Below are 20,661 nucleotides of genomic sequence, written 5' to 3' on the forward strand. Positions count from 1 at the left end.
CATTTTGAGGCTTGTTTAGGACAGTCTGGGATAGAGAGAGGGAGGACTACGTAGTTTGAGTCACAAAATATGTGCAGATTAAGTATTTGGGAAGCTAGGGTGATGAGTTCATTTCAAAAGGCAGCTCCGCCAGATGTGCAGAAAAAAACCCTTGTTGACCAGAATTTCTCCAATAGGTGTCCCAAACATATGGGTAGATACTGTACCATGAAGCTGGGTGTGGACAATCTACCAATGATAAAGCAATTAATTAAGCATTTTCCTTAATGGAGAATTGACGGCTATAACAACTCTTTCAAAGATGTCAGCCCATTCCTCTTGATCGAACTGCTCTCCCAAATCAGATTCCCATTTAATTTAGAAAGGATCCTTTGCAGCACTAGAGTTGGGAACTAGAGAATAAAAGAGAGTGGAGATGAGGCCGTTGGAAGAGTGACCATGTAGGCCTGGATGTTCAAAATAAGAGAGAGGCCTGCAGTCAATGCAAGACTCCATGGAGTGGAAAAGGTGAAATTTCTGCAGATGCTGGTGGAACTGCTCTCTAGTAAACCCAGAAGTTTCATGAGGTTGCCATATGGAGAGAAAATTCCCACAGATGGGATGAAGTTCAGGAGTAAGAATGTGGGTTTAGAAAGACCCGGATGGAAAGTGGAGACAGTGAGGAAGATAAATTGGCCATTTTCATACAATGCAACTATATAGTCAGGGAGTAATGGAGTAAAAGGTGTGTATGGGCTACCTGTGGCCTGTGGTGTGATGGCAGTCAGAAAAGATAGCAGGCAGGATGGCCATCTAGTATGGGAGTCTCCATGTCCACCCAAACCCTGGTGTCTTGTGGGGAGTGCCATTGTACACACCGTGGCTGCATCTTTGTCAGGTCCCGGGGCGCTACTCACGTGGCTGGGCGCCGGGGAGTGCCAGTGCGGGTGTTGGAGTTCCTGCTGCAGGGTGTGCATGGATCCCAGTCATGGAGGGAGGCGTTGGGGGGTGGGTTGAGGCTGGTAGAGAGAGTGGCTGCTCTGTCGGGAGCTGGGAACCGGTGTTGTGTAAACAGCATGCAGGCAAGTGTCTGCAGTTCTGGGCGTTGCCATGCTGGAGACCAAGGGGGTCTCTCAGTTCACCAATGAATTAACAGCAGGAATTTTGTCCAATCCTCGCTCCCTAGCTTTCTTAAAAGGGGTTGAATCACAAAAAGATTTTGCCAGTGCTATATGTTGCAGTAGTTTCTAGCCCTGTGCTCCCAGTGGTGCTTGAAAGGTGCTCCCAAGGTGCTTCTTGGGAGCTTCTGTTCTTTTCACAGTCCTGCTGCGACTTCACAGAGTGTCTTTGCTCTCTCGTACCGGTGCTTTGCCTGGACCCAGCTGTGCTCCTGATCCATGTGGGATCTGCAGTCAACAGCCGCAACTCAGCCGCATCTTGGAGGGAGTTTCCCCAGAGATCTGGCTTCGCTGCGTTCCCTTACCAGGACCTGGAATGAGCCACTCCAGTTTCAAGCTCACTCCAGTTACGTTCAGACCAAGGATCTCTATCTTCAGCTACAGCTTCGTTCCCAATCCATTTCATCAAACCAATCCAGTGCCGCTCAACTAGTTCTCAGTCCCCTTCAAGTCTGCAGTCCCGACACCTCATCTACAGAAACTCATCAGATTAAGATTCCCTGACTCAGTTACTGTTCATGAGGAATAATTATATTAGACCACTTGCTTTAATATACCTGTGATGTCAACTGCTCCTACTCCGGTTACTTTGCCGGACTCAACTTCCAAGGTAGGTCTGACAATCTTTTGGCGGTCATGCATCAGTGACATTTTGCAAATGCTCCTATAAATCCCTTCCCTGTTGTACATCCATGTATAAGAATGTTCAAGGACTGAGAAGCCCACTTCGAGCATCTGCAGATGATGTACTGGTCTGTCTTGAGACGCTGCCATCAGCTGCACTATCAAACTATTCCCCAGCCCTATACCAGGAACAGATTTTCCATCTGGTTTGGCCTCCAAAGTGAACAATGAAGCGTCTGTGTATGCAAACACTTTAGTGACGTGCCCACGGCACTACCATAGACCATCTATGTGTGTCTGTTTTGCCACCTTCGAGATACTGCCCAGGAATGCCCAACACTTTTCCAAGACATTTGTAATCTCCCTATGTACTAAAGGGCTAAACCCTACAGGAGAGACCATTCACTGGGTTTCCCTATCAAAAGCTTCTCCAATCTGGAGAAACCTATTAAAGAAGGATTGAGAAAGTATATATACTGGGGCAATCTACTTATTGCTGTCTCCATCTCAGGTATTGGAGTAACCCACAGGAAAAAAATGCTTCATTTATTTAAATATAGTATTTCAATAAAACAATTTCAGCTTTATTATTATCTTATTATATCATATCTTGTTACTGTATTATCTTGTTGTTTCTCTATTCCAGTTAATGCCTGTTTTACATATGTGCAGATGATTGCAGTACTGCCTGTAAAAATCACAGACAGTGTACAGTAGCTTAGCTGCCTCTACAACATTCATTGTGCAAATTGTGGTGATTGAACATGTTCTATTGCTGTGATACAGAAATAATCAGTAATAGATAATCTTTGTGAGCTGTGCATCTTCATAAATAGACCTCATAGTGAGAATGGTGCTACATATTTATTTGAAAGCATTAAAGAAATTCCTAAGAAACATGTTTAGCAAAGATTCATACTGTAGTTTTAAGTTATATTATGTGGCAATGTAATTACTCCTCTTGAGAAAGAAAAGTTCTACCCAAAAATGTAATCGAGGAAGTGATGATGAAGTTCAGATACATGTCCACATTAGTATCCCTTAGATCCTGCCCATCACTACACATTTTTGTATCCATGATATTCAGTATGCTATGTTGAAAGCTGGAACCGAGGCAAGCCAGGGCCATAGGGAGGTTGATGCTGCTTGTGCCAACACCTGGGCTGGGATACCCTGTGGAAGTCATGGCCGCTGACCCATGCCTATGTAGTGCCCATTGACGGCCCGTTTCAATAAATTATACACCCTTGACAAGAAGAGCAGCAGGTCAGCCCGGATATTAGTATTCCTGAATGTGATCCTGGGAGGAGTACTTAGCCCATTCTCAGATGATTGATGCACAGTGTTTAAAGTCCTTTGGCAGATGGAGGCCCATTTGTCAAAGACTTTTAGCACCAGTTAGGATACTACAGACAGTCAAAAATTAACCAAAATGGTACAATATATGTGGACAGCCTGTATCCAATAAGTCCGCTTGGTGGTGCGCCCAGAGTCAGAAGAGAATATGCATACAACATAGGGAGAAAAAGAAGACTCTTTGTGTGGGCGCACTCTTATTAGTTCGGTAGATACCGTGAAAAGTGTATTTGAAATAAAATATAACTTTTAATATTACAACAATAAAAGGTTCTGTGACTCATAGACAGCAGCTAGGGACAATGCCTAAATTACTTGACAGAAGCATCGGTACAGACAATCTGTACTTTATTAACGTAATTGGACACTGTACATGTGATATGACCATTGAGTACACGCTATCTCATCTTCTTCTACCTGCACTTATTCAGTGAACCATCATCTGTGATCCAGGGATTCACCTGCCTAACATAGACAGCAGAATCACCACACTGTATATTCTGAGGACTTATCTAGAATCTGTACTCTCCCGATATATTTTCATTTCCGAATCTGGTGCGCTCTCATTAGTGTTTCATGAACCCAGTTCAATAGCTTTACTGTCATACCACACCAAATATGCCCAATCTCGTCTGATCTTGGAAGCCAAGTGGTGTTGGGCTGGGCCAGTACCTGTGAGGGAGACCTCCAGGGAATACCGAGTGTTGTAGAGATCCATGAACCATAGGATGATGCTACCAATCCAACACTAACAGCAGAAGCACCTTTTTCACTTTTTTCCGCTTTTCCTTCTTTTTCCCTCTATCATTTACCAGTATTCTCACATATCTTATATTAAGAACCTGTAATATGAACACTACCTAGATAGTACAGTTAGTGATACGTACCACTACGATTGGTCTGAGGCATTCCCGAATGCCGATTGGCCCATTGTGGCCTCATCTTTACAGTTTTATCTGTATTGGTCAGAGTGATAAGGGTGCAGTATTAATCAATGGCTGCATACCTCTAACCCACCTAACATTGACGGTGACCAGAACATATTCATTTTTTTCCACATAACAATTGTGTGTGGATGTTCTTTGTTTGAGTTTGCAAATTTTTTTGATAATGAATATCTAAATGTGAACTGAATTTGTATTATTTTGCTTCTGTCAAGTAATTTAGGCATTGTCCCTAGCTGCTCTCTGTGAGTCACATAACCTTTTATTGTTGGAATATTAACAGTTATATTTTATTTCAAATACCGTGAAAAGTGTATCTACCGAACTAATAAGAGTGCCCCCAAACAAAGAGTCTTCTTTTTCTCCCTATGTTGTATGCACCATTTATCATATGCAGTTAGTTTTAAATAGCTAAAACTCCCTTTAGTTCATTAATATATACAAATACACTAAAGTAAAAAAAAAATGTAATACATATAAATTCAAATACAAGCTAAAATGATACTTTCTTAAAATAAGAGAAAAGCAATATCATAAACACATTGTGAAATTAACTTCAGGGTCCTGGTCCACACAATCTCTGGTGAAGAGACATTTCTATGTAGTCATCTAAGAAACTGTAAGACCTGCAAACATTTCAATTAATTCTATTTTTGTTTTTAAATATACCCATTTTGTCTAAATAAAGCATTTTATATGTATTTGTAATATACATAATGAGTTATTTTTATTGAACCGCAACTAAAATGTAATTCAAGTTTACTCATTTACTTATAGTGCCCATAACTCATTATTGTATTTCATGCAAATAACTTCTCCATGATGAGGAGTTTGTTATTCTTATCTCCATATGTCCCTATTTTGAGGGCACATTTAAAGGCTGGGAGGCTGGATGATAGGCTGATTGGGTACAGGAAAGCATTCCAGAAGTAAGGAGCAATGCGTGACATATAGTTATAATAAAATTAGGTGGAACTGGTAGCGGACAATGTGAAAAGGGTTAAATTCCTTAAAATAGTAAGTTAATAAAAATTAGAGATGTGCGGCGGACACTTTCCGGGTTTTGTGTTTTGGTTTTGGATCTGGAACTCCGCTCGTGTTTTAGATCTGGATTTAAAAACCGCTAAAATCACAGAATTTGGGGGTAATTTTGATCCTACGGTATTATTAACCTAATAATAATAATTTCCAGACTATTCTGAACACCTCACAATATTGTTTTTAGGCCAAAAGGTTGCACTGAGGTTGCTGGATGACTAAGGTAAGCGACACCTGGCCTATCTAGGAGGGGCACTGCAGTGGCAGACAGGATGGCAGTTTTAAAAACTAGGCACCAAAAAGCACATAATGCAAAGAAAAAAAAGAGGTGCTGTATAAACAGGACATGGACACTTTAACAAATTAATCATTTCAGCGACAGGGTCTGCCACACGGGTTTCTTTGGACCCCTACAAAAAAAGAAGCAATTAATCCCCAACCAAAAAAGAAGCAATTAATCTCTCCTTACATAAACTGGCTCTACAGAGGCAAGATGTCGTCCTCATCCTCATCCTCCGATTCCTCACCCCTTTCAGCGTGTAGATCCTCATCCTCACAGAGTATTCATTTGTCCCCACTGGAATCCACCATCACAGGTCCCTGTGTACTTTTTGGAGGCAATTGCTGGTAAAGGTCTTCCTGGATTAATTTATAATTCATTTTGATGAACATCATCTTCTCCACATTTTGTGGAAGTAACCTCCTACGCCGATCGCTGACAAGGTTACCGGCTGCACAAAATACTCTTTCGGTTATACACTGGAGGTGGGAGGCAACTTAGGTAAAATAAAGCCAGTTTGTGCAAGGGCCTCCAAATTGCCTGCCTAGGAACGAGTTGATGTTTGCGAGATGCTGCTACTTGTGCTGCTGTTGTTGCTGCGGGAGGCAATACATCTACCCAGTGGGCTGTCACAGTCATGTAGGCCTTAGTTTGCCCTGCTCCACTTGTCCACATGTCTGTGGTTAAGTGGACACTGGGTACAACTGCATTTTTCAGGACACTGAGGACACTTTTCTTAATGTCCCTGTACAGTCCAGGAATCGCTTGCCTAGTGAAGTGGAATCTAGATGGGATTTGGTACCTGGGAAACAGTACATCCATCAACTGTCTAAATCCCACTGCACTAATGGCAGATACCGGAAGCACGTCTAACACCAGCATAGTTGTTATGGCCTCAGTAATCCGCTTTGCAACATATTTCATCTTCCTCGCAAAGGACTGTTGGACAGTCAATTTCTTAGTTGAAGTAGTACAAGTGGTCTTCCGACTTCCCCTATGGGATGATGATCAGGGGAAGCTTCAGCACTAGTACTAGGAACTGGAAGTGGTTCCTGATCTTCGACTATTTTTTCCTCCAAATTGTTGTTCTCCATTTCACAGGACAGCACCCCTTTATTATTACAGCACACAGAACAGTGCCCCTTTATTTTCGCAGCACCCCTGTATTTTTACAGCATACAGAACCAGTGTACTTTAATTTTAACAACAGTACCCCTGTATTTTTACAGCATACAGGACCAGTGTACTTTTATTTTAACAACAGCACCCCTGAATTTTTACAGCATACAGGACCAGTGTAATATTATTGTTACAGCAGCACCCCTGTATTTTTAAAGCATACAGGACCAATGTGCTTTTATTTTAACAACTGCACCCCTAAATGTTTACAGAATACAAGACAGGGCCAGCACCCCTGTATTTTCACAGCATACAGGACCAATGTGCTTTTAATTTAACAACTGCACCCCTGGATTTTAACAGCATGAAGGACCAATGTGCTTTTATTTTAACAGCAGCACCCCTGAATTTTTACAGCATACAAGACTGGGACAGCACCCCTGTATTTTCACAGCATACAGGACAAGTGTGCTTTAATTTTAACAACTGCACCCCTGAATTTTTACAGAATACAGGGCCAGTGTTTTTTGTTTTAACAACAGCACCCCTGAATTTTTACAGCATGCAGGGCCAGTGTAAAATTATAACAGCAGAACTCCTGTATTTTTACAGCATACAGGACCAGTGTGCTTTTATTTTAACAACTGCACCCCTGTATTTTAACAACATACAGGACCAGTGTGCTTTTATTTTAACAACAGCAGCACCCCTGAATTTTTACAGCAAACAAGACTAGAACAGCACCCCTGTGTTTTCACAGCATACAGGACCAGTGTGCTTTTTTTTTTTAACAACTGCACCCCTGAATTTTTACAGCATACAGGGCCAGTGTTCTTTATTTTGACAACATCACTCCTCAATTTTTACAGCATACAGCGCCAGTGTAATATTATTTTAACAGCAGCACCCCTGTATTTTTACAGCATACAGGACCAGTGTGCTTTAATTTTAACAACTGCATCCCTGAATTTTTACAGCATACAAGACAGGGCCAGCCTCCCTTGTATTTTCACAGCATACAGGACCAGTGTGCTTTTATTTTAACAACAGCAGCACCCCTGAATTTTTACAGCATACAGGACCAGTGTGCTTTTATTTAACAACAACAGCACCCCTGAATTTTTAAAGCATACAAGACTGGGCCAGCACCCCTTTATTTTCACAGCATACAGGACCAGTGTACTTTTATTTTAAACAGCACTCCTGAATTTTTACAGCATACAAGACTGGGCCAGCACCCCTGTATTTTCACAGCATACAGGACCAGTGTGCTTTTAGTTTAACAAAAGCACCACTGAATTTTTACAGCATACAGCACCAGTGTGCATTTATTTTAACAGCACCCTGAATTTTTACAGCATACAGGAGGACAGTGCCCTTGTCCCCTGTAGAACACAGTGACAGCCAGGACAGCAACACCCATGTACAGCTGCAGCACCACTAACAGCACATAAAACACCAGTTAAAGCCAGGACAGCACCTCTAACACAATAGGTACACCACAGTGACAGCAGCAGCACCCCTACAAGCATACATTGACCCTACCCGACACCACCACCCACAGAGAGACAGAGGTCTGTCTCTCTCACTCTCCAAGTCCGGAGTGAAAATGGCGGCGATGCGTGGCTGTTTATATGGAATTTTGCCTCGTTGTGGTTTCCGGGTCTGGCGGGAAGTCCCAAGAAGTCTGGGGTGTTCGGTTCTATGGGAACCGAACCCACTCATCTCTAATAAAAATAAATAATTGAATGCACCATTTTAGGTTTATTTCTATTTTTATTAATTTCCACCGTTGAAGATAATATTTTAATAAAGCACTAGTTTTCTGGTGAGAACCATAGATTGAGCCTCTTTACTCAACAGAATGCATACAAGAGGAATGGAGGTACAGTATGCAGGCCCCACATGTCTTGGAAATGGTGGGGTTGTCTGCAATCCACAAGGATGGGTAGTGATTATGTTTTAGCTTCCGACATTGGTTTTTAGCTGCTTGTTTTCTCTCAAAACTTTGATCCAAATGGCATATTTTGATTTGGGTTGCAATTACGCCAATCAACAAGAGGTTGCTAGATCCTGTTTAGCTGTTGGGCCAAAGGTTATAACTAGAAATCACAGCTGGGCAGGCTTCCTCTTGTCAGCCTTTTAATAGGGAGATGCTAGGTTCTCTCCAAACTTTGATTGATTGATTGATTGATATATGTATGTATGTATGTATATATAAATATATATACTGTATACACACACACACACACACACACTGTATAAACTGTATTTATATGTATATATTTAATGGTAGTCTTGGGGAGTGCCAAACACAAGGTTCAAAGAGTTCCCTTAATTCCTTGTTAAAAATAATTTTATGAAGATGAGGATGAAGGAGCAGATCTTCTTTCAATGTCTATAATGAGACCCTCATATCAGAGTACATAGATGCATCCTCTTACATACTCTTAAACACTTATAATTAAACTTTAAAAATTTTCTCAGAAAGTCTATTGAATTTATATTCTTATATTTCTATCTAGATGTGTCTTCTACTTCTAATTATGATGAATGGTGAAGATTCCAACATTGTTCCAAACAAACCATTATGTTCCCTGATCCTGGGAGCAGTGCTAATTGTACCATACACACTCACATTTGTCAAAAGCCTGTGGAAGGTGGCATTTACTCATTCTCCCAATCCAAGCAAATTTATGCTGTTGAAGGTAAGACTGTTGCTCAGAATTATCAAATACAGCTTGCATTTACTGAGAAACGTACCGTTCAAATTTTGGCCCAGATTTATCAAGCTTTGGAGAGTGATAAATTGCACAGTGATAAAGAACCAACCGACCATCTCCTAACTGCCATGTTACAGGCTGTGTTTGAAAAATGACAGTTAGGAGCTGATTGGTTGGTACTTTACCATTGTGCAATTTATCAAGGTTTGATAAATCTGGGCCTTAGTATAAATATTTAATTTGTCTAATCTGCATGTTCTTTCAACATGTACAAGAACAAGTGGAAGTTTTATATCACTGTAAAATAAATATTCCAAATGACAGCTTCCAGTGAGAGTATTGTTATTTGGTATATATGCTTATCCCACAGCAGGAGAGACTTAAGACCTCATTTACTAAGCTTGCTAAACTGCAAACATGGATGGAGCATGGATGTTAGCAAACCAAAAAAGCATACAGTACAACTGGGCAAAACCATGTGCAGTGCAGGTGGGGCAGATACAACACGTGCAGAGAGAGTTAGATTTGGGTGGGGTGTGTTCAAACTGATATCTAAATTGCAGTGTAAAAATAAAGCAGCCAGTATTTACCCTGCACAGAAACAATATAACCCACCCAAATCTATCTCTCTCTGCACATGTTACATCTGCCCCATCTGCAGTGCAACATGGTTTTGCATAGTTGTATGCTTTTTTTGTTTGACTACAAACCTGAATAACCCCCACGACTCAAAACAAAGGTTTCATTCTGTGGAGTAATATTTTTTTAATTACAATTAAGAGGTAGAGAGTGCATATTTTAGGGACACTTAGATATCCACAGCCACTTCTACTCTGCAAAAAGAATTTGCGCCATCTCTGGACTGGCAGAGATTATGTCTAATCCTGTTTTATAGGGGATAAACGGGGCAGCAGTAGACTGGGATGATTCATTTTATATGTGACACTTGCATATATGTATGCACACCGAGAGGAGCTGTATGGCGGAGCTGCAGCAGTGATGTATGAGGACACATCTCTAGTGTCACATTTAATATGCAGTCCTGATATCTGGTCATTGTATAGTATCTTAATTCATAGATGAGAATAGATGCAGTTAAGACAACCATGTAAGGTGTGAATCGCATCATTAGGGGGAGTCTAAGTGCCCTTAAACCCACTTCCAGTTCCATCTGCAAATACTTATATGACAGCCCAAAAAAAGTCATACCACTGCGAACATTTTCTCAAGAGTCCTACCACAAGCACTTAGCTTACCGCACCCCTCCATGGGTGGAGTTGAATGGAAAGTATGGTCAGCTTCTTTACATTGTGTATATCTATTGCAGCAGATCCTTATGAGGACCACCACTACATGCACCCTTATCTGTATCCTTACCCAGATTTCCTCCACTCTGCCCTGACTCTAAAGGCTCCATGGGGGCACTATGTACTTGCTGTAGCTTACTGCTCTGTAGATCCAGTTGCTCCATTGGAGATAATTGTGCTGCCAGTGAGATACAATTTATGGTTGGGAGAGATTCCGTGTGTGCCTAAAATAGAGTCAGACAGCATTGGTGTTCTCTTCATCCCCCATCCTTTATTGTACTTGGCTAGTTCATGGAGTTAGTGGGGATACAGCACTGATGTTGTCATTGGAACATCTAGTCATGCAGTTGACCACTTTGCATTTCCTTAGAATCCTTTGTGATGGCTTACTACTATGCTTCCTGTAATCTATTTTCATGGAGTACATGTTTAGCAGACCCTCAGTTCATATCTGAGGCAGATAACTCTGTTGTCCCCATCTGGGTGCCAAGTATCAGTGTATCAGGGGGACGCTAGAAGGACAACTGGGATGTAACTAGAATAATACAGATACAACCAGAGGGGCTGTGTACTATAGGTTGGCCCATACACTGTCTGTAGAATTAGAGAAGCATGACAAAGGCCAGGGCTGGTTCTAAGGCTTCCAGCGCCCCGGGCGGGCAAAAGGGGCGTGGCTTCATACAGGGAGCATGGTTAGTTACGCCCCCTGTACAGTAGTGAAATGATGTGCGGTGCGCGATGACGTCATCACGCACTGCACAGCAAAGGTCCTCTCCACAAAGGGAAACTAGACACTACGCGTCTAGTTCCCTTCGTGGAGAGGACCTTTGCTGTGCGGTGCGCGATGACGTCATCGCGCACCGCACAGTAAAGGTCCTCTCCACGATGGGAAACTAGACGCGTAGCGTCTAGTTCCCTTCACAGCGGGGGAAAGGGGGACAAAGCGGGCAGCGGGGGGCACAGCAGCAGCGGATCTTGCCATGGTGCGGCGCCCTCCGGAAGGCAGTGCCCCGGGCAAAAGTCCTGCTTGCCCGTGGCAAGATCCGCTACTGACATAGGCATGTACACAGGCTGCACAGATTGTCCAGGCTTCTGGACTGCACATGCACCCACTCCTGAGACTTCTGCTGATTCATGGTAGATATAGTCTTTGTTCTGTGTCCAAATAGTCATAGCTGAATTGGGCCACTGGAAAGCTATGATGCATGGGGACTGCTGTGCTGCCCCAGCTAGTGATGCCCCTCTGTACGTGTCTCATGCCTAGTGGCAAATCTTGCACTGTCTCTGCCTTTCTGCAGTAGTGCAACTGGTAAGAGAAATGGAGCACGGGATGATGGAGGGTGATAGAGAAGAGCTTGTACTTGACACTATGAGAAAGAGAAGGACGGGTGGAGGCTATGAGGCCTTGACTGCAGACAATATTTCACCACTGAGTATAAGTGCAAGAAAACTTTCTGATGTGCTAGTTTTTGACTCTGTGGGTGCTGTGACACTTTTTAAATAGGCATCACACAAGCACCTGGAGACCCATCTCTAGAAATCCTACAACAGCCCCTGGGTAGCCAACATGAAAATGCTACAGGGATATTTTCTGAACAGCCTACTTGGGACTAGACCTGTCATTTTCTTTACTTATTGTATAGCAACTGCCTTTTATTAGAGGTTGTAATGTATAAAGCTTGAAGTGGACCCTTAAGTCTGGGTCATAAAACAGGTTAGGTATATACAGTATGGGGTGTAGTATGTTATGCCGGCAGCCCGGGATCCCGGCGCCCGGCAGCTGGGAGAGCGCAAATGAGCCCCTTGCGGGCTTGCTGCGCTCACCACGCTGCGGGCACGGTGGTGCGCTATGCATGCCACGCTATTTATTCTCCCTCCAAGGGGGGTCGTGGATCCCCAAGAGGGGTAATAGTATTCGGTATGCCGGGTGTCGGCATTTCAGAGCCGGTATACTGAGCGCCGGGATATCTACAGCCGGCATACTGAATACCACCCACAGTATGAAATAGTCAGTTAAAGCACAAAACTTCTCTCATAAATGAGAAGACATATGAACATGAAAATACACAAATCCACCTATACACATATAAACTAATTGATCCATTCCATTTGTTCTATTTATTCCACTATTCGGAATATTCTTGACTAAGGCGTCTATATGAACACATCCAATAGCTGGAACTCACCAAGTGTCCATACCTCTCATAAGCCATCAATCTCTATTGTAAGATCTAAAGGACATACCCATCATTTCCATACATAAACTGTATTTGGACTCTGATACTGCAAGCACATGCAAACGTAGAATGTATTATTTAAAAAATAGAAGACGAGTTACAGATTTGTATCTGCAATTTATTATTTCTACCTTTCACTATATTCTAATACTAATATATTTAAACAAATATTTTGCTCTTTGGATGTATATATTATTACATTTGTCACATTTTTATTAATCAGTGCACCTTGCAGAGACTCTTCCCTCTATCTCTTCTCATTTGACTTGATTAGTCTGTGGTTCCCTAATCAACATAGATTTCAAAAAAACTAAAACGGGTTTTGTAAATTTGATCATTTTAATCATCAATTTCCTTGTTTAAGAGCATTCTCTTCTTTGTTTACAAGTGATTATTTTTAATTAGAGGTGTGCAGTTCAGTTTTTTACAAATCCACACTTATCCAAATTTAGGGGATATCAGTCAAACCAAGTTACGATTTGTAACTTACCTCATGTTGGAGCTCAGATTTAAGATCTGAATCCTGGGTTTTGGATTGCTTGTAAGTCCCTTCCTCATAATATAAGGTGCCATTTCAAACAACAGAGTGTGGTCAAAATTGACCGGAAATGATTGTAAATTAATATTATTTATGTTACAAATACTGTAGGAACAAAAATGAAGTCCAAATTACATGATTTTACCTGTTTTTATTAATTAAAAAAAAAATACAAAACCCAAACAAAATTAAATTTGAATCCAAACCAAAACAGTTGAGGGTGGTTTTTCCAAAACCGAAAAACAAAAATAAAACACTGAGGGTAGTGATGGCAAAACCAAAACAAAGCACAAGGGATCGCACACAACTCTATTTTTTTTATTGATACTTGAGGGGGAGATTTGTCCTAATCTCTGTAGAGGAGGACAAGTGGAGGGATTGATCATAGCAATTATGTAGAATCTACTGTAGCTATCATTTTACTGAATGTACCAGATAAAAAAGAGCTAGAACCTGATTGATTGATTGATTGATTGTTTGATTGCTATGGGCAACAACTCCACATGTCCTGTTTAGAAGGTCTGATAAATCTACCAGAAAGAAGAAGCCGTGAAATGAATTTAATGGGCATTACAATTAAGTACAATTGAAGACCAGCTCCTTAAGTTTCTTGAACATGTGGGCCTGATTTCGAGGTACACACTAACTGCATGCAATACTGATGTTCATGTAGTTAAACAATTATTTGCTATAACGCAAGCGCAAAATAATCTGAAAATCCCTACGGCACATGTGTTATTCACACATGTTCTCTTGCATATGGAACCAGATCTGTCTTATGGGTGTGTTATGGGAGTGTCGCGTCCATGCATTCTCAGATGTATAGCACCAAGGATAGTAATAATATACAGTGTGCACAGCAGCTAGTGATGCAGTGATCTAGTAAGAGTGACTTCCTGCCTCCACCATAAATATTGCACACAAGAAAACAAGATACCACTCCACCAGCACTTAGTAGACCGCTTAATGATTCGGTGTCTCCACTTTTCGTTGGCTATCCTCCGCTTTCACGGCCGTACTGACTCAGGTGTGTTATACACCATGGCAACGTCAGTTGGTTACCGGAAATAAAGAAGATGGCACAGCATAGTGTAATATTGTAGCAAGATACACATTTATTACACTTCAAAATTCCTAAAAAGCACATTTGGACATCCACAATGAAATTGAATCCCAGCATAGCAGAGTGAATGAACAATTACCGGATGTACAGTACATCCGGAAAGTATTCACAGCGCTTCACTTTTTCCACATTTTGTTATGTTACAACCTTATTCCACAATGGAATAAATACATTTTTCCCTCAAAAGTCTACACACAATACCTCATAATGACAAGATGAAAAGTTTTTTTTGCAAATTTATTAAAAATAAAAACTAATAAATCACATGTACATAAGTATTCACAGACTTTGCCATGAAGCTCAAAAGTTTTTTTTTTATATTTTTGCAAATTTAGTAAAAATAAAAAACAAAGAAATCACATGTACATAAAATATTCACTGCCTTTGCTCAATACTTTGTTGATGCACCTTTGGCAGCAATTACCGTCTCAAGTCTTTTTGAATATGTTGCCACAAGCTTGGCACACCTATCTTTGGCAGTTTCACCCATTCCTCTTTGCAACACCTCTCAAGCTCCATTAGGTTGGATGGGAAATGTCAGTGCACAGCCATTTTCAGATCTCTCCAGAGATGTTCAATCGGATTCAAGTCTTGGTTCTGGCTGGGCCACTCAAGGATATTCACAAAGGTGTCCTGAAACCACTCCTTTGATATCTTGGCTGTGCGCATAGGGTCGTTGTGCTGCTGAAAGATGAACCGTCGCCCCAGTCTGAGGTCATGAACACTCTGGAGCAGGTTTTCATCCATGATGTCTCTGTACATTGCTGCATTCCTCTTTCCCTCTCTCCTGACTAGTCTCCCAGTTCCTGCCACTGAAAAACATCCCCACAGCATGATGCTGCCACCACCATGCTTCACTGTAGGGATGGTATTGGCCTGGTGATGAGTGGTGCCTGGTTTCTTTCAAATATGACTTCTGGCATTCACTCCAAAGAGTTCAATCTTTGTCTCATTAGACCAGAGAATTTTGTTTCTCACGGTCTGAGTGTCCTTCAGGTGCCTTTTGGCAATCTCCAGGCAGGCTGCTATGTGCTTTTTACTAAGGGGTGGTTTCCGTCTAGCCACTTTACCATACAGGCCTGATTGGTGGATTACTACAGAGATGGTTGTCCTTCTGGAAGCTTCTCCTTTCTCCACAGAGGAATGCTGTAGCTCTGACAGAGTGACCATCAGGTTCTTGTTCACCTCCCTGACTAGGGGCCATTTCCCCCCGATCGCTCAGTTTAGATGGCCGGCCAGCTCTGGGAAGATTCCTGGTGGTTCCAAACTTCTTTCATTTATGGATGATGGAAGCAACTGTGCTCATTAGGACCTTCAAAGCAGCAGATATTTTTCTGTACCCTTCCCCAGATTTGTTCCTCCAGGCAATCCTGTCTCGGAGGTCTACGGACAATTCCTTTGACTTCATGCTTGGTTTGTGCTCAGACATGCACTGTCAAGTGTGGAACCTTATATAGATGTTGTGCACACCAGTGCCTGCAGGAATGTACTGGTGTCTGAACTGTTATGCACACCAGTGCCTGCAGGAATGTACTGGTGTTTGAACTGTTATGCACACCAGTGCCTGCAGGAATGTACTGGTGTCTGAACGGATAGGGATGCAAAACAAATGAACTCACAGACAGACTGGGGAATATGACATTACGTACACAGAAGGTGATAGGGTAACAAAATAAACACAAAGTGAACAGAGAAGCCCAGAGGCTAAGAAACTGGGTGTCTCCCTAGTATTAGTAATGCTCAGATGGAAAAAGCAAGATGTTGTGTTTAAATACGTAGAGAACCCGAAATGCTGTTGCTAAGGGCAACAGCAAAACCCTAAAGGGTTACCAACGGGTGTGGCAGTAAACTCCTTGGTCAGAGATGGAATGATAGACACAAGGAGAGTCTCCACAATCCTAATCCTCACTTGCAGTGCACAGGTTCAGCTTACTGCCACTAAACTGACCCCTGAACACCTTGCACAGTGAGACAGGATTTAGGCAGGCAATTCTGAGAATACAGCCGCAAACTTGCTAAGTTCACAGAGTAGCAAAAGAACCCCAGCAAGTTAAACGACTGACTCCAGTCTTACTGCTAGGTCTGGATTGGCAGAGTGTAATACCAAATCCCCAGGCCTATTTGCAGTAAGCAACAACAAATACAAAACTACACAGTACTGGCTAACTTTTAGGAACTGACTAACCAACAAAGATTCAGCAGCATCTGCTTAACCTGAGAAGAGGCCTTATATAGCAGGTGCTGTCCACGCCCCACTCAGACCTCACAGACTGTGAGCACAAAAACCAGCACCGGATCCCCTGCCGTGCACAGAGCCTGTAACCCCTGCACAGCAAAAGACCCGAACCGGAGTATCAGCTGCGCTCAGGTTACTCCGCTAGCACTTGTCTCCCGGTTGCCATGACGACGTGGCAGCACAGGGCAGGAGACCCTAACAGTACCCCCCCTCTGACGAGGGGTCAAAGAACCCCTACCACCGGGTTTATCGGGGAACTGCGAGAAGAAAGAGCGTATCAGTCTGGGGGCATGAAGATCACAACTGCGCACCCACGACCGCTCCTCCGGGCCATACCCCTTCCAGTGCACCAAAAATGACAGCCGACCCCGAACCATCTTGGAGTCAAGAATCCTTTCAACAACAAACTCCCTCTGGCCACGTATCAGAAGAGGAGAAGGTCTTCCACTGGAAGAAGGATTACTAATCGCCCGTTTTAAAAGGGAACAATGAAATGTTTTATTGATACCCAAAGAACGGGGCAGATCTAACTGAAATGCCACCGGATTGATAACCCTGGTGATCTTATAAGGGCCGATGAACCGGGGCCCTAACTTATGAGATGGCTGTCTCAACTTCAAATTCTTGGTAGACAACCAGACGAAGTCTCCTAATTTGAAGCTGCAGGGTCTTTTCCGCTTATCAAAAACCCTTTTGGTCACTAATGACACAGACACAAGGGCTTTCTTCACTTTCCTCCAAATACCTCTAAGGACCGAAACCACAGAGGAACCACCAGGCATGAAGTCCAGGGGGTCAAAAGAATTGGCCTTAGGATGATGCCCATACACACAAAGGAAGGGAGAGATCCCTGTAGCAGAGTGAGCCGCATTGTTATAGGCAAACTCCGCCATGGACAGATGAGCAACCCAGTCAGTCTGACACTTGGAGACATAACACCTGAGGAACTGCTCCAAGGACTGGTTCACCCTTTCAGTCTGCCCATTAGACTGTGGATGGTAGCCTGACGACAAGCTGACAGAAATCTGGAGATCGGAACAAAATGCCCTCCAGAATTTGGCCACAAACTGGGATCCGCGGTCAGAGACCACATCAAGTGGCAACCCGTGGAGACGCACAACATGCAGCATAAATAATTCAGACAGGCGTCTGGCCGATGGCAGCCCAACCAGTGGAACGAAGTGCGCCATCTTCGAAAACCTGTCAATGACAACCCAGATGGCTGTCATCCCCGAGGATTTGGGCAAGTCCACCACAAAATCCATTGAAATGTGGGTCCATGGCTTAGATGGATAGAGAGTGGATGTAATGGGCCAACAGGAACCCCTCTAGGAGTCTTATTTCGGGCACAGATGTCACATGCCCGAACCCACTGATCCACATCCTTAGCCACCGAGGGCCACCACACCGCCCTAGATAGCAACTCCCGAGTTCTGGCAATACCCGGGTGACCTGCCGACTTCTTGGCATGGAATTCCAGGAACACTCGCTGTCTTAACCTAGGAGGCACAAACAAAAGACCTACCGGAAGGTCTGGAGGAGCCTGCTCCTGTGCTCTAAGGACTAATGATAAGAGGTCCTGGGTAATGCCCACTTTAATACATGATGGGGACACAATGGGCAACGGCTCCTCGGTGGTCTCCTGGATTGGAGCAAAACTCCGCGAGAGCGCATCAGCCTTGATGTTTTTTGACCCAGGGCGATATGTTATCAAAAAATTAAAGCGAGCAAAAAACAAAGCCCATCGTGCCTGCCTGGCATTGAGATGCTTCGCTGACTCTAAATATGCCAGATTCTTATGGTCGGTGAGAATTGAGACCACAAACTTAGCCCCCTCAAGCCAGTGTCTCCACTCCTCGAGTGCATCCTTAATAGCCAACAATTCCCGGTTACCCACGTCATAATTCATCTCGGCAGGCGAAAATTTACGGGAAAAGTAAGCACAGGGATGAAGGCGATTATCAGACACTCCCATCTGAGAGAGCACTGCCCCAATACCCATCTCAGAGGCATCCACCTCCACCACAAAAGGACGCTCTGGATCTGGGTGTCGCAGCACCTTGGCCGATACAAATGCCCTTTTGAGACGGGCAAAAGCCGCTTTAGCCTCACAAGACCAGTGAGCAACATCGGCCCCTTTCTTAGTGAGTGCCACCAAGGGCGCCACTATAGACGAAAATCCAGCGATAAATCGTCTATAAAAATTTGCAAAGCCCAGGAAACGCTGAAGCGCCTTCAAACTAGTGGGCTGCACCCAATCCAGGACTGCCTGTACCTTGGAACCCTCCATTTGGAAACCTTCTGAGGAGATAATATATCCTAGAAATGCGATTTGCTGAACTTCAAATTCGCACTTCTCCAGCTTCGCCCCAAGCTGGTGGTCTCTGAGTTTCTGGAGGACAAAGCGTACATGCTTCCGATGTTCCTCCAGGGAATGGGAGAAGATTAGGATGTCATCTAAGTATACAACTAAGAATCTATCCAAATATTTCCTGAGTACATCATTCATGAAATCCTGGAAGACTGCCGGGGCATTACAGAGCCCAAAAGGCATCACCAAATATTCATAATGCCCTGAGTGGGTATTAAAGGCAGTCTTCCATTCATCCCCCTCTCTTATTCGGATTAGATTGTACGCACTGCGTAGGTCAATCTTAGAAAAAATGGTGGCAGTACGAAGCTGGTCAAACAAGACCGAAATGAGAGGCAGTGGGTATGAGTTTTTAATCGTGATACGGTTCAATTCCCTGAAGTCGATGCAGGGTCGCAACGAACCGTCCTTTTTACCCACGAAGAAGAACCCCGACCCAACTGGAGACTGTGAAGGTCTGATAAATCCCTTAGCCAAGTTCTCCTGAATGTACTCTGCCATAGCCTGAGTCTCAGGACGTGACAGGGAGTACAACCTGCTCTTGGGAAGCTTAGCATTTGGCAACAAATCAATGGCACAGTCATAGGGGCGATGGGGAGGTAGTACCTCTGCAACTTTTTTGGAGAACACGTCCGCAAAATCTACATAACACCCTGGCAATCCTGGCAAACTTAGCTGCGAGAGCCTGACTGGAAGGCTCAAGCAACTCCTGAAACAATCAGTACCTCAACTAAGAATCTCCCCAGAGACCCAGTCAAATTGAGGATTGTGGGCCCTTAACCAGGGTAACCCCAACACCAATGGGGCAAAAGTACAGACAGTCACATAAAAGGACAATTTTTCAGAGTGTGTGGCTCCAATAAACAAAGAAATCTGGCTAGTGCAAGAGGTAATTTTACCTTGGGATAATGGTTCCCCGTTTAATCCACAAATCTCAATTTCCGATGCCAAGGGTACTAAGGGAACAGAGTGTTTCAGGGTGAATTGGCGGTCCATAAAAACCCCGTCGACCCCACTGTCCACAAAGGCCTCAGTCTTGACAGTTTGACCGAGGATCTTCAAGGTCACCGGAATGATAAAAGTCTTCTTGGGAAATTCTGACTTCTGGCCTGACAGGATATTTCCCATCACCCTCAGGCCCTGAAGTTTTCCGGCTTTTCTGGGCATGATACTACCATATGACCTTTATTCCCACAGTACAAACACAACCCCTGCTGTCTCCTCCGCGTCTTCTCACGCGAGGAGAGGCGGGTAGCCCCAATCTGCATAGGCTCCTCGGAAAATTCCTCAGAGTCTGAGGTTCCCTTGGGAAAGAAGGAAACCTCGGTCTCCCTTTCATGCCTACACTCTCTCAGCCGTCTATCCACCCAGATGGATAACTGCATGAGCTGATCCAAGCTATCAGGCAATGGATATTGAACCAGTTGATCTTTTATCTGGTTAGAAAGACCTCTTCAGTACTGGTGTCTCAGGGCTGGGTCATTCCACTGGGTATCATGGGCCAACCTCCGAAACTCCGTACAGTAAACCTCAACTGGCCTTCGCCCTTGCTTAAGGATCGAAATCTGAGCCTCGGCTGAGGCCGTCTTGTCAGGGTCATCATACAGC

At 43.5% G+C, this 20,661-nt stretch overlaps 1 protein-coding gene and 1 pseudogene across 1 annotated transcript in view; both read left to right on the forward strand.

The window, feature by feature from the left end:
• The first annotated feature begins 450 nt into the window (after window positions 1-450).
• Window positions 451-20,661, forward strand: part of LOC134910968 (chitin synthase chs-2-like) — a 156,072-nt gene continuing 135,861 nt past the window's right edge. Inside the window, exons 1-2 of the mRNA XM_063919359.1 lie at window positions 451-657; window positions 9,044-9,226. Coding sequence (XP_063775429.1) covers window positions 451-657; window positions 9,044-9,226 — 390 coding nt within the window. The remainder of the gene's footprint in view (window positions 658-9,043; window positions 9,227-20,661) is intronic.
• LOC134913714 (5S ribosomal RNA) lies at window positions 3,732-3,850 on the forward strand (annotated as a pseudogene).

Source organism: Pseudophryne corroboree, chromosome 4, assembly GCF_028390025.1.
Source record: "Pseudophryne corroboree isolate aPseCor3 chromosome 4, aPseCor3.hap2, whole genome shotgun sequence".
NCBI lineage: Eukaryota > Metazoa > Chordata > Amphibia > Anura > Myobatrachidae > Pseudophryne > Pseudophryne corroboree.